The sequence below is a fragment of the Schistocerca gregaria genome, chromosome 7 (assembly GCF_023897955.1).
Source record: "Schistocerca gregaria isolate iqSchGreg1 chromosome 7, iqSchGreg1.2, whole genome shotgun sequence".
Classification (NCBI taxonomy): Eukaryota; Metazoa; Arthropoda; class Insecta; order Orthoptera; family Acrididae; genus Schistocerca; species Schistocerca gregaria.
The window spans coordinates 193,983,953-193,997,613 of NC_064926.1; the positions used below are offsets into that span (position 1 = coordinate 193,983,953).

At 40.4% G+C, this 13,661-nt stretch overlaps 1 protein-coding gene across 1 annotated transcript in view; it reads right to left on the reverse strand.

The window, feature by feature from the left end:
- Positions 1–13,661, reverse strand: part of LOC126282046 (uncharacterized) — a 92,441-nt gene that overhangs the window by 46,855 nt on the left and 31,925 nt on the right. Inside the window, exons 2-3 of the mRNA XM_049981465.1 lie at positions 9,893–10,256; positions 6,802–6,952 (exon numbers count right to left, since the gene is read on the reverse strand). Of these exons, the coding sequence (XP_049837422.1) occupies positions 6,802–6,952; positions 9,893–10,256 (515 nt within the window). The remainder of the gene's footprint in view (positions 1–6,801; positions 6,953–9,892; positions 10,257–13,661) is intronic.

Genomic DNA, 13,661 nt, shown 5'->3' on the forward strand with positions numbered 1-13,661 from the left:
ACCATTGTCTCACTTGTAGCTGTCTCCTTCTGCTGAAACAACCTCTTGCCAAATTTGACTGTGCTTTAAAGAACCAATATACAACTTTTTCTCTTACCCTCACTACTTACATCATTGTAAGCATTGTCAAATTCACCCTGAACTTCACACACATATTCCTGAAAGGATTTGTACTTGTCAATTCACTCATTAGCCTTACAAGCATTTCTCCCTTCCTTCTCTCCTCTCCTCCCTTCCTTGGAGAAGGAGGTACCATTAGAAATGATGGCAAATCCGCATCCCTTGGAAACAAATGCATCTGTACTCATCTGTTATCCTAAACATTCGTAGCAAAACTAACATCATCAATAGCTTTCTGCACATTTTTCCATAGTACCTACTTTAATATCACCATCTGCAGTTCTACTCTGCACTAAATAAAAATCTGTGGCACATGTACTTTCCTGTACCTCTAAGGCATCAAAACAAGAATCATTACCACCCAGTGGTGTAGATACTACTACACGTAAATGATTATCACCCACGTTGCTATTTGTACACTCATTTATCTCGGTACAGCCCACACTTACTTTGTTTGCCACTGCCACTACCACTACCACTACTTCAGACTCCACATTTTCAAAAAAGTTGGAGCTGATACCCCTATATTACTTTCTTTAACTGCATCTGCTCACCAGTAGTATCTTCTAATGCCTAATCTCCCCATTCATGAAACTGTCTACTCAGTCATTCCATTCCATCCCACTAACAACCGAAATGTGCAGAAGTGCCCATCAAGAATTCATGTTCCTTATTATTCACTGTGCCAAGCAAGAAACAAACTGTGTCTGCACCCATCCTTGCAGTGTACTATTTTGTTGGGAATGGCCTCTAGTGATCAAGGCACCCTAATTCCCGTTTAACAAATGCTTCCTTTTACTGCACTTATCCTGCTTTCTACTTCTGCAGTCAAGTGCCTTATGTCTAATCTCACTACATTCAAAGTGCTGTGGCTGTCGACATTGGGTCTTCACGTGGGCACCCCATACACATCTACAGCATTTAATGTCAGAGGAGAAGACACCAATGTCACTCCGTTTCTGAATCACAATATCCACTTCTTCCAGATGCATAGCAATCCTGACACTCGAGATCAAATAACTAGGATTTTCCATTGCCACCCAGCATGACATACCCACTGAAATACCCCTTATGCATTCAATCAAGGCCCTATTTTCTGCTTCTGGCAAGAGGGTTCTATCTGCCTTTGCACTGTGCTTTAATTTGTAAGTCTGTGAGTTCAACTTATGAATACTGTCAGAGAATGCCACTACTGAGTCCTTGTCCTCTATGTTAATCCAATGAGCTTTTCCCTGAAAAATTTGGTACTATTTTCCTTACAATAGAATTGTGTAAGACCTTCAGTCAGCAGGTCAAATTCCCATGCTTTACTAAGGGTATCATGGTATGTGACATTGTTTTAGAGTCACCTAGAACCATAACTTAGCTGCAGACAGATACGTGGCATCGGAACAAGTCTCTAACTGAGAGGTTTCCTTCACAATCATCCATAAAGCCTCGTACATCCTCGGGTTTTTTCCCAGAAAAGGGCGCAATGAAACTAGCTGCTGCAGGAGAGAAGGATGGAACAGGTAAAGTAACCAAAGTCGTGGTATCCACTTCTTGTGCTTGTGTCAGCCCAGTTGCTGCAAGTAACCACATCATCAATCTTTCCCATGCATCGCAGCCCAGCAGGATTTAGTGCACTGCCATGCTTCATGGCCAAAACTTCTAAAGTTTCGCATTTTACTGGCATTGCGCTGGTAAACGGAAATTCATGCCTTGTTAAATTATAATACTGGCACCTAGTTGGCTTTAAGTATTCTTCCTCACAGATACCGAAGAACTATGATAGGTCTACAGGTTCCTGTGGTCTAAACAATGTTGCTTTCAAGTTCTTATGCAGATCCTTCTAACTCAACATGACCCAAAACTGAATAGAACAGGCCAACAAAAACTGGTAACTCACTGCACCGCATAATGGCAGTTGCCAGTGGCTGCTGATATGCAGATGTGGCTCCTCAACAGCGGCGACAGCCGACATCAACACTTCTGGCACCAAATTTGTAGACGCCTGCCATATGCAGAATTCTTTATGGATGTGGGATAGTCAAGTGGAGGTGGGGAGGTGAGGTCCTGTGGTGTGCTGAGGCTCTAATGAGACAGAATTCAATCAAGTCATTTATTTCTGAGAGTTTTACAATCACTCTGTTTTCTTCCCAGTACAGCCCAGCAGCAGTCATGATGAGTCCATGTTGCATGGAGCCACAAGACAGCACATCAGCACCTGGCGAGAAATCTGCTGGTGCACCCCTGGTGTTATCTCAGAACAGTGCCACGTCCTAGTCCTAGGAGGGGATGGTGGCCAGCTCATCTCTGCAGCCTGGCGTGACTGTGAGGGCCTGCTGGAGCCTCAGTGCTCTCACTAAATGTAGCTATGCTTAGGATCAGCCCCAGAAATCTGCAAGCCTTTTTTCTTTGGTTGTCGAGAGCGTGTGTACAGCAACATGGAGGACAGCCCCGGCGTACAGCCAGTAAGGCAGTACTTGGACTGCCCAGGAATGGTGCATAGGCGCCCTGCTCTCAAACTGAACAGTTTGTGGTTCTTCATTCATGAAAGATCAGCCTTGGCCTCATCCTTGGGTAATCACTGGTGTGTCTGGAAGTGATGCAACTCGCAGAGTTGAAGTTCCCTCCACAGCTGGATGGCTGCAGGCTCGTACTAGAAGATTTCAAGCTGGCAGCAAGTGGTAACACTATGTCGTATTCACCGGTCATCCTCTGAGCATGAGTGGAAGAAAGATGCAGGTTTTATAGCCGTACATGACAAGATGCCCCCGTACTGGTGACCGAATGTAGCCCCTTTGACAGAACAGCATTGCATCTGCTCTGCACTTGTTGTCAAGGTGCTGACTCAGGTATTACTGAGGCTCTCTCTCTCACAGTCTAAGGCAATGGACTTCCTGCTTGTTTGTACTTCAGCTCTTCTGACTGTTGATATCGGTTACGCCACTGTTAAGTACTCGACAGACGACCTCCAGTTAGCATTTTCCCACTTGGTCTCATCAAAATTTTATTCATCACTTAATTACTAATGTGCTGTGCAACAACAGCAAAACAGTCTTAGAAAAAAGACAGCTCACGTCACTTTTGCACTATCCAACACTTCTAACCTGTTCATGCAATAGCAAAAACTGAATTATTTTGTAAAACTATGATTCGAACATTTTAGGCTAGTCTTTTTTGTGACTCTTGTTGTTGTTGTTGTGGTCTTCAGTCCTGAGACTGGTTTCAAGCAGCTCTCCATGCTAGTCTATCCTGTGCGAGCTCCTTCTTCTCCCAGTACCTATTGCAACCTACATCCTCCTGAATCTGCTTAGTGTATTCATCTCTTGGTCTCCCTCTACGATTTTTACCCTCCACGCTGCCCTCCAATGCTAAATTTGTGATCCCTTGATGCCGCAGGAGATGTCCTACCAACCGATCCCTTCTTCTAGTCAAGTTGGGCCACAAACTTCTCTTCTCCCCAATCCTGTTCAATACCTCCTCATTAGTTATGTGATCTACCCACCTAATCTTCAACATTCTTCTGTAGCACCAAATTTCGAAAGCTCCTATTCTCTTCTTGTTCAAACTATTTATTGTCCATGTTTCACTTCCATACGTGGCTACACTCCATACAAATACTTTCAGAAACGACTTCCTGAGACTTAAATCTATTCTCGATGTTAACAAATTTCTCTTCTTCCTTGCTATTGCCAGTCTACTTTTTATATCCTCTCTACTTCGACCATCATCAGTTAGTTTGCTCCCCAAATAGCAAGACTCCTTTACTACTTTAAGTGTCTCATTTCCTAATCTAATTCCCTCAGCGTCACCCGATTTAATTCGACTACATTCCATTATCCTCATTTTCCTTTTGTTGATGTTCATGTTATATCCTCCTTTCAAGACACTGTCCATTCCGTTCAATTGCTCTTTCAAGTCCTTTGCCGTCTCTGAGAGAATTAGAATGTCATCGGCGAACCTCAAAGTTTTTATTTCTTCTCCGTGGATTTTAATACCTACTCCGAATTTTTCTCTTGTTTCCTTTACTGCTTGCTCAATATACAGATTGAATAACATCAGGGAGAGGCTACAACCCTGTCTCCTTCCAAACCACTGCTTCCCTTTCATGTCCCTCAACCCTTATAACTGCCATCTGGTTTCTGTACAAATCGTAAATAGCCTTTCGCTCCCTGTATTTCACCCCTGCCACCTTTAGAATTTGAGAGTATTCCAGTCAACATTGTCAAAAGCTTTCTCTAAGTCTACAAATGCTAGAAACATAGGTTTGTCTTTCCTTAATCTTTCTTCTAAGATAAGTCGTAAGGTCAGTATTGCCTCACGTGTTCCAACATTTCTACGGAATCCAAACTGATCTTCCTCGAGATCGGCTTCTACTAGTTTTTCCATTCGTCTGTAAAGAATTCGTGTTAGCATTGTGCAGCTGTGGCTTATTAAACTGATAGTTCAGTGATTTTCACATCTGTCACCACCTGCTTTCTTTGTGATTGGAATTATTATATTCTTCTTGAAGTCTGAGGGTATTTCACCTGTCTCGTACATCTTGCTCACCAGATGGTAGAGTTTTGTCAGGACTGGCTCTCCCAAGGCCGTCAGTAGTTCTAATGGAATGTTGTCTACTCCTGGGGCCTTGTTTCGACTCAGATCTTTCAGTGCTCTGTCAATCTCTTCACGCAGTAATGTATCTCCCATTTCATCTTCATCTACATCCTCTTCCATTTCCATAACATTGTCCTCAAGTTCATCGCCCTTGTATAGACCCTCTATATACTCCTTCCACCTCTTTCTGCTTTCCCCTCTTTGCTTAGAACTGGGTTTCCATCTGAGCTCTTGATATTCATACAAGTGGCTCTCTTTTCTCCAAAGGTCTCTTTAATTTTCCCGTAGGCTGTATCTATCTTACTCCTAATGAGATAAGCCTCTACATCCTTACATTTGTCCTCTAGCCAAGCCTGCTTAGCCATTTTGCACTTCCTGTCGATCTCATTTTTGAGACGTTTGTATTGCTTTTTGCCTGCTTCATTTACTGCATTTTTATATTTTCTCCTTTCACCAATTAAATTCAATGTTTCTTCTGTTACCTAAGGATTTCTACTAGCCCTCGTCTTTTTACCTACTTGATCCTCTGCTGCCTTCACTACTTCATCCCTAAGAGCTACCCATTCGTCTTCTACTGTATTTCTTTCCACCATTCCTGTCAATTGTTCCCTTATGCTGTCCCTGAAACTCTGTACAACCTCTGGTTTAGTCAGTTTATCCAGGTCCCATCTCCTTAAATTCCCACTTTTTTGCAATTTCTCCAGTTTTAATCTACAGTTCATAACCAATAGATTGTGGCCAGAGTCCACATCTGTCCCTGGAAATGTCCTACAATTTAAAACCTGGTTCCTGAATCTCTGTCTTGATGATGATGATGATGATGATCATCATCAAGACAGAGATTCAGGAACCAGGTTTTAAATTGTAGGACATTTCCAGGGACAGATGTCCCTGGAAATGTCCTACAATTTAAAACCTGGTTCCTGAATCTCTGTCTTACCATTATATAATCTATCTGATACGTTTTAGTATCTCCAGGATTCTTCCATGTATACAACCTTCTTGTATGGTTCTTGAACCAAGAGTTAGCTATGATTAAGTTATGCTCTGTGCGAAATTCTACCAGATGGCTTCCTCTTCCATTTCTTAGCCCCAATCCATATTCACCTACTATGTTTCCTTCTCTTCCTTTTCCTACTGTTGAAATCCAGTTACCCATGAGTATTAAATTTTTGTGACTGTTGTTGCTATCAAATAAAACAACAAGTTTACTGTTACCAGTCACTGTTTGTTTATATACGCAATGCATTTCGAAGTTTACATGTGATGTATTACGATAGAGAAAGGAACCTGTGACCAGTGAAGACACTGCCACAAGTTTCCCCAAAATTGTAACACAACACACACATATGTCAGACAAAAATGTGTAAATCCATCTAATGATGGAGGTTTAAACCTTCAAAACATGTTGTGGATTCAAATAAACAGTGACTCGTAACAATAAGTTTGTTGTTTCATTTGAAACTATGATGCCTTGTACAGTCGACTCCTGTGTTCTACCTCTTTTGATGTCAGTTAACTGTCTTCTCATGTTAAGTTGATAATATTTGTTTCCCTGATGATTTAAGATTGAAGCCAGCCTACGATAGTGTAAAAAAAAAACATTACTGTTACTGATTTGGGAGGTTTTTTCTGTGTTATTCATTATTGTAATGACTCACAAAGGCACAGTTGGTCCAAGTATTTAATGTGGAATGAACTAACAACTGATCACAGGCACAGACCAACAAGAAGATACTACCACAAAATTCTTATTTAAATTACAATCTTGTGACTAACAACATGAGTTTTGTGGCAGTTAACAAATCTGCCTCCACATCTGCAGCAATACCTAGATACAACAATGATGACATCACCAACAATAATGAATATAGGTAGGACTTTTTAGTGGTCATTTTAATGAGATATGCTAAAAATATATGACAGGCGTGAAAGATTGCACTCAGATACCACTTACTGTAAAAACAGATTTATGTCACAAAGCACTGTGGTCACTGCATTTCTTTGAAACATCACTGTAAATGCAGAAACAAAATTGAAAAGAAAACCTTTTAGTAATATGTGAGCTGATGAACTTAACTAGGTGATCTTCCTTACCTCACCATACAGGTCTGCATCAGATGACATGTCAGTGACCAGCTTGTAAATCCAGTCTCTAAGTTAATAATTTTGATACTACGATCCTTAGAGGTAGAAATTAACAGGTTGTGTCTCACATCCCATTTTGTATTCTGGATGAACAAGTTACCTGTAGAACTTTCAGTAGTTAAGAATACAAAGATTAATACAACATGCATAAATCCTAAAACTGAACAAAAGTTAGAGACAATGAAGCAGATACCAACTATAGAATGTTCTAGAAGTTAGTAATCTCTAAATTTTGAACTTACGGAAGAGGTGAAAAATTCAACAAGATTCAGTGCCTAGTTTCCAGAACCATTTAAGCAATCTCTTACCCCATAAGAAAGAAATGATAGAAAACTGGAAAAGAAACAATGTAAAGGTGTTGGAGAGGAGATAAAACCCAAAAAATCCACTAATGTGTACGGGCCAAAGCAAAGGAAAAACCCACAAACCACAAGTGATAGATAGAGCGAGAGAGAGAGAGAGAGAGAGAGACAGAGAGAGAGAGAGAGAGAGAGAGAGAGAGAGAGAGAGAGAGAGAGACTGCAGTAAAAGACTTCACCGTAACAGCCATGATTCAAATTCCAGAATGTTACTATTGAGCTTGTAAATCCACAGGTCATAGATGAGAACTAACACAGTACATAAGAAAGAATTAATACCTGCTGAGGGAAATGAAAGATGGAGGAAGACAAAAGAATAGTGAAAAACTTAAAAAGAATGCAGGTGACTTGAGCAGAAAAAGCTATGCTAAAAGATACCAACAATCCAAAAGGAAGATGCAGGCACGCCATAAGATTGAATGAGGATGGAAAATGAAAGAAAGAAAACAATGTGAGATTCAAATAAGAAGAAGGGGAAAACATAATTAGAGATCTAGTTAATGCACAAGATGAGGAGCATATTGTGGAGCCGTTTATCATCCATGAAATGGAGATCCATATGACTTAATGATGAAACAAAATCATAGGTCCTCATTATTATTTCCAAGGAATGTTCAGGTGCAAGATATTGCAAGTACAAACACTTGTCTTCATTCATTATAACTGAGACCTGATGGCAGTCAAATCAGTACAGTACACTAGTCAAACCATGCACAGTTGCTAGCTGATAACAAACACGTACGTGCTCTCACTCTTGGCTACATAAATTTTCTCACTGGAGGGAAGGTTATACCATCAGGGCCTTGGTTACGGCTTTGTTCAAATGGGGGCAATTCAGCTCGATAAAAACCATGCAGTGTGTTTAAGAATGTCATAGTACTTGACTGACAAATACTTAAATACTGACTGATGACCTCAGAAGTTAAGTCCCATAGTGCTTAGAGCCATTTTGAACTTAAATACTTAACAGATGTCAATCTTAGGGGCTTTGGATGGATATTGGGGATGACTGATTTTAAAGTATTCATTCAGCAATTTTTTTCTTTGGAACATCAGCTCATTAATTATTGATTGTTAGCTGTGGCAAGAGAGGTAGCATACTGGTTTATCACACTGGACCCTGTCATTCATGAGGAGTGGTGTTTAAATCCTCGCAAAGAACCCCCTTTTTTTTTAAAAAAAATCTCAAAGTGATGTTAGATTATAGCCCTTGAAGAAGATGAAGACATTTTCCTGTTCCAGTCATGGCTAATCTGAACTTGTGTCATGTCTCTATGATCTCATTTACAATGGATCATTCCTTTCACTTATCAATAATGCAGTATGGAAAAAGATGAATACTTTTCTTGCAGAGATTTGTGACAAGTTATAATTTCATGACAGATCAAGACTTGACTATAGTCTGGCAGGGAATTTTAACTTGTCATGAGTATTCATCACAATGCATACTGTTCTAAATATTAAAAAAATAAAGGACTGTGAAACTGTAATAGATTTGTACTTACGATTTTCTCATGTTTCACTACATAATAATATGGCATGGTATGAGCAAAACTCACAATTTTTTCTCCAACTAAACTCATAATGGCAATTTCTGTGATATGACTATACATAAGGTCCATAATCCATAACGTTCCTGATAATAGGATCTATAACAGATGAAATACATCTGCCCACTACAAAGTTCAAAGGTGTACTGGAGGAATGGTGGGGTGAGTGGCGGAATGTAACACAATTTATTGGAGCGAAGCATGCGTATCATTATAAATGCAATATTATCTTTATAAAAAGATGTGGAAAGAAACTTGGCTAATTCTTCTTTAGAAATTTACCCATAAATACTAATATTTTTATTCCAACAATATGAAAAGATTTGGTTGCTACTCACCACATGAGGAAGTGTTCAGTCACAGAGAGGCACAATGAAAAAGACTGTTAAACATTTAAGCTTTTGGGCAAATAAGTCCTCTTTCCAAAATAGAAATCACATGGACATTCACAAGAAAACAACTCTCTCTCTCTCTCTCTGTCACACACACACACACACACACACACACACACGTGGGCGCGCACATGGCCTCTGTCTCCGGGCACAGGGAACCCATTCTGTCTGAAAGCTTAAAAGTTTAGCAGTCTTCTTCATTGTGCCTGTACATGAGTCAATGCTTCCTCTATGTGGTAAGTAGCAATCTATCCTCTTCATACAATTGTTATTCCATCCTGCACTGTCCACTGATTAATATTTCATTCCACCTAGATCTAGCATTGTTCTTTGCATGTAGCATGGCGCTCATCCTCAAATTGTAATACTATTTTGACATGGGATACGAGGATTAAAGTATTTGAACTGTTTGATTATTAGGGAGACAAACTCTTGAGAAATTAAGTTTTTATCTTATGTTGTATGCTATTTCTGAGGAGGTGATTATCTCTGCTTATGCTAGGCACTTCAAAGCACTAGGCTGAAAAATATTACAAAAGCCACCTAAAAATCAAATGTCCCAAAACAAGTTAATTGTCTGAAGGCTATTTCTACATTTACCTCACATACGAGGACCTATAGGAGTAGCTGGTGACAAAGAAATGTTGAAACCATAAGCATAAACTATTCTGTGAACATCCACAAACACATACAACCATAAGGTAATGAGTGTTTACAAAATTATAATCAGTGAACCAACCTTTTGGATTATATATCATAAGTCCCAAATCTGTAACAGCACGTGCATGATGGAATACTCCTCCCAAAAAGCCACTGAATCGACTCCAAAATTTGATGCTGCCATCCTTATGACCAGTTACAATACAAGAACCTGAGGCCTTCACACTCGTGACCCACTCAAGTCTCTCCTCGGACGAGAAAACAGATCTTACAGTGCAAGGTGTCTTTCTCTTCCTCATCCACCTGCGCCATGCTTTATAAACACAATGCCAGTTAGTCTCTGTACCACAGTGGGACCATCCTGGGTATAAATTACTTGTGATTTCTTCAAGAACCTCATTTGGTATTTCTTTTTCACAGCACTTCTGCCAGATACTGGTCCTCTGCACAAAAATAATTAATCAGCAGGATACACTAAAAATTAAAAGTAATTTGAGGAAATGCAACAACTCACCTACAGATTAATTATGAGCAGTGCATAAACAGATGTAAAAGATGAGAAAACCACATCAGTTTCAGATATTTTTATATTATTTTTGTGACTCCTCCCTAACACCCCCCTCCCCTCAACCCACCCACCCATTTATACACACACACACACACACACACACACACACACACACACACACACAATTTGCATTTAAAAATTGTTAGATGCAGTCCAGTAAGGTTTCTGCTTGGACGAAGTAAAAGTGTAAAAAGTGTGTTGAAGTTAGGAGCCTATGGAGCCAGGAAAATCGAAGATCCTTGTGAGACCGGATTTTAACTAGAACAAAAGTGTGTTTTCTGACCTGGCAGAGGTAGAATGACAAGTGTATACAGTGGAGTTGGTTGGAGAAAAAATGTCACCAGGCAGGGATTAAAAATGAAAGTAGCCATAAAGAAAGTAACTTTCCAAAAGAAAATAGCATTGAGTTAATAAGCAGAGCTTTAGATGGATAGTGCAGTGGATAGAGTAGTGAAAAAGGGTACACTGTATAAGAGGAGGAAATATTTGTATTCGAAGATACACTACTTCGAAGCTGCGTATGCAATAGTAATTGAATATGTGCAACTGAAAAGTTGGAGACTGCAGTGACAACTATGGCTGTGTTGCACATTGTGCACCCACAGGAGTAAAGAATGCTATGGTTGTGTTGTTTAATTCTTCAGCATGATTATGTGATCTTTGAAATGTGTCACCAGTCATTCATCTGCAGGTAGTGGTTTCATTCCCTCAGGATTAGTCTGCTATTTTAATTGCAGAAATCCTGACATAGAAGAAATACTATGAATATCTCTTACACAACAGAAAAGTGAGGTGTATGAATATAATAATAATAAATAATAATAACAACAATAGTAACATACATGTACCTAAAACAGAAACTGGTTTATAGCACTTTTATAAGAAAGTCTAACAAGTTACATACATGATAATTGGTGGATTAAGCGGCAATCAATCACTATTTACTTAAAAATTTTCCTTATAAAATTTGTGTACAATTGTTTCAATGAAAGGATTTTGTGCAATTTCAAACACAGAAACAAAATCCTTTGACACAAACATATTATTTACAAAGCAGTGGCAGGGGAACACACACACAAAAGGATTTAACTCTTACAAGCTTTCAGAGCCAGTGGCTTCTGGCAGAAGAGTTGAAGGGGAAGGAAGAGGGATGAAAGAAAAAGACTGGAGAAGTTTAGGGAAAGGGATAAAGTTCAGAAAAGCCACCCAGAACCCCAGGTCAGGGGAGACTTAACATTTGCGATGAGAAGGAAAGACTGATTGTTCGGGACTGCACTGGATGAGATTTGAAAACCTGAGAGCTTAAAGGTGGAAGACAGGTAATATGCAAAACAGAGATCGTGCATTGTATGTAACAGAGGTGGGAGGGGGGACGGTGAAAAATAAACAAGTCTCAAAATGAAAGATGTAGAAAACTAAAACAGAGTGAAGAAAGTAGTTATTCTGAATAAATGATGAGACAGAAGGAATTAACGTAAATTACGGCCAGGTGGGTGGCGAGAACAAAGGACATGTTGTAGTGCTAGTTCCTGCCTGTGGAATTCTGAGAAACTGGTGACTGGGGAAAGAATCCAGATGGTGCGAGTAGTGAAACAGGCACTGAGGTCACGATTGTCATGTTGTACAGGATGCTCTGCAACAGAATATTGTGTGTTGCCTGTATACACCTCTACGTATGCCCATTCGTCCTGACTGATAACTAGGTGGTAATCATGCTCATGTAAAAGGCCAAACAGTGTTTACATAACAGCTGGTATATGGTGTGTGTTGTTTCACAGGTGGCTCTCCCTTTGATAGTATATGTTTTACCAGTTACAGGGCTGGAATAGGTGTTGGAAGGAAGGTGCATAGGGAAAGTCTTGCACTGGGGATGGTCACAGTGACAGGAGCCAAAGGGTAGGGAGATGAGTGCAGAAGGAGCATAGGGTCTGAAAAGGATAATGCAGAGATCGGGAGGGTGACATAAAGCTATTCCAGGTGTGGTGGGCAAAATCTCAGACAGAATGGATCTCAGTTCAGGGAATGATTTTAGGAAGTCATGGCCTTGTCTCAGTAGCTGATTGATACATTCGAGACCAGGATAATACTGGGTGACAAGTGGCGTGCTATGAAGTTGTTTTTTGGAGGGATCAGTAGTACCAGGATTGGATGTGATGGCCTGGAAATTTGATTTTAATCTAGGCTGTTGGGATAATTACATCCAGTGAAGGCTGAAGTGGGAGTTGTGGTGTACTGCTGTATAGTGTCTGCATCCGAACAAATATGTTTGGCTTGAAGCCAAATGCTGTATGAGAGGGGACATTTGACATGGAAAGGATGCCAACTGTAGTATGTTTGATGTGGACAGAAGTGTGCAGCTGGCCTTCAGTGAGGATGTGGTCAACATCAAGGACAGTGGCATGGGATTTGGAATAGGATCATGTGAACTTCAATTGGTAAAAGTTATTTAGAGATTCCAGGAATTTAAACAGGTCAGCCTCACCATTAGTCCATATGGCGAAGATGTTATGAATGTATCTAACCCAAACCAAGGGCTGAATGCTTATGGTTGCCAGGAAAGACCTTCCAAGCGACCCACGAAAAGGTTGGCACAGGAAGGAGCCATCCTGGTTCCCATGGCCGTACCCTTGATCTGTTGGTATTTCTGCCTCTCAAAGGTGAAGTAATTGTTGGTAAGTATAAAGTTGATTAAGGCGAGCAAGAAGGATGTCATAGGCTTGGAATCAGGTGGGCACTGACTGAGGAAATGTTCAGCAGCAGACAGACCATGTATGTGGGGGATGTTGGTATAGAGGGAGATGGCGGTAAGCATGGCTTTCAGACGATATAGGAAATGGTTGGTATCTTTACTATAGGAGGTAAGTCTTTATACTATGGGTTGCAGGTTTTGATCAACTAGGGTTCGGTGCGTCCTTTGAAGCCAGCAACCACAGGACAGCATGGATGATTGGGTTTGTGGATCTTAGGAAGAAAGTAAAAGGTGGGGGTGCATAATTTAGGTGGGGTAAGAAGTTCTGTGGATTGAGGTGTAAGTACTTGTGAGGGGCCTGAGGTTTTTAGGATGGACTGCAGGTCAATTTGGATCACAGGGATGGGATCTTAATGACACATGCTGCATGTAGAGGTGTCAGACAGCTGGTGTAGACCTTCACTAACTGTTGGTCAAGTACCGCAGTGGTAGATCCTTTGTCTGCTGGGACAATAATTGTGGAGTTCTCAGCTTTTAGGGAATGTAAAGCCTGAAGTTCTGCTGAGGAGAGGTTAGGGTCATGTTGTAGGG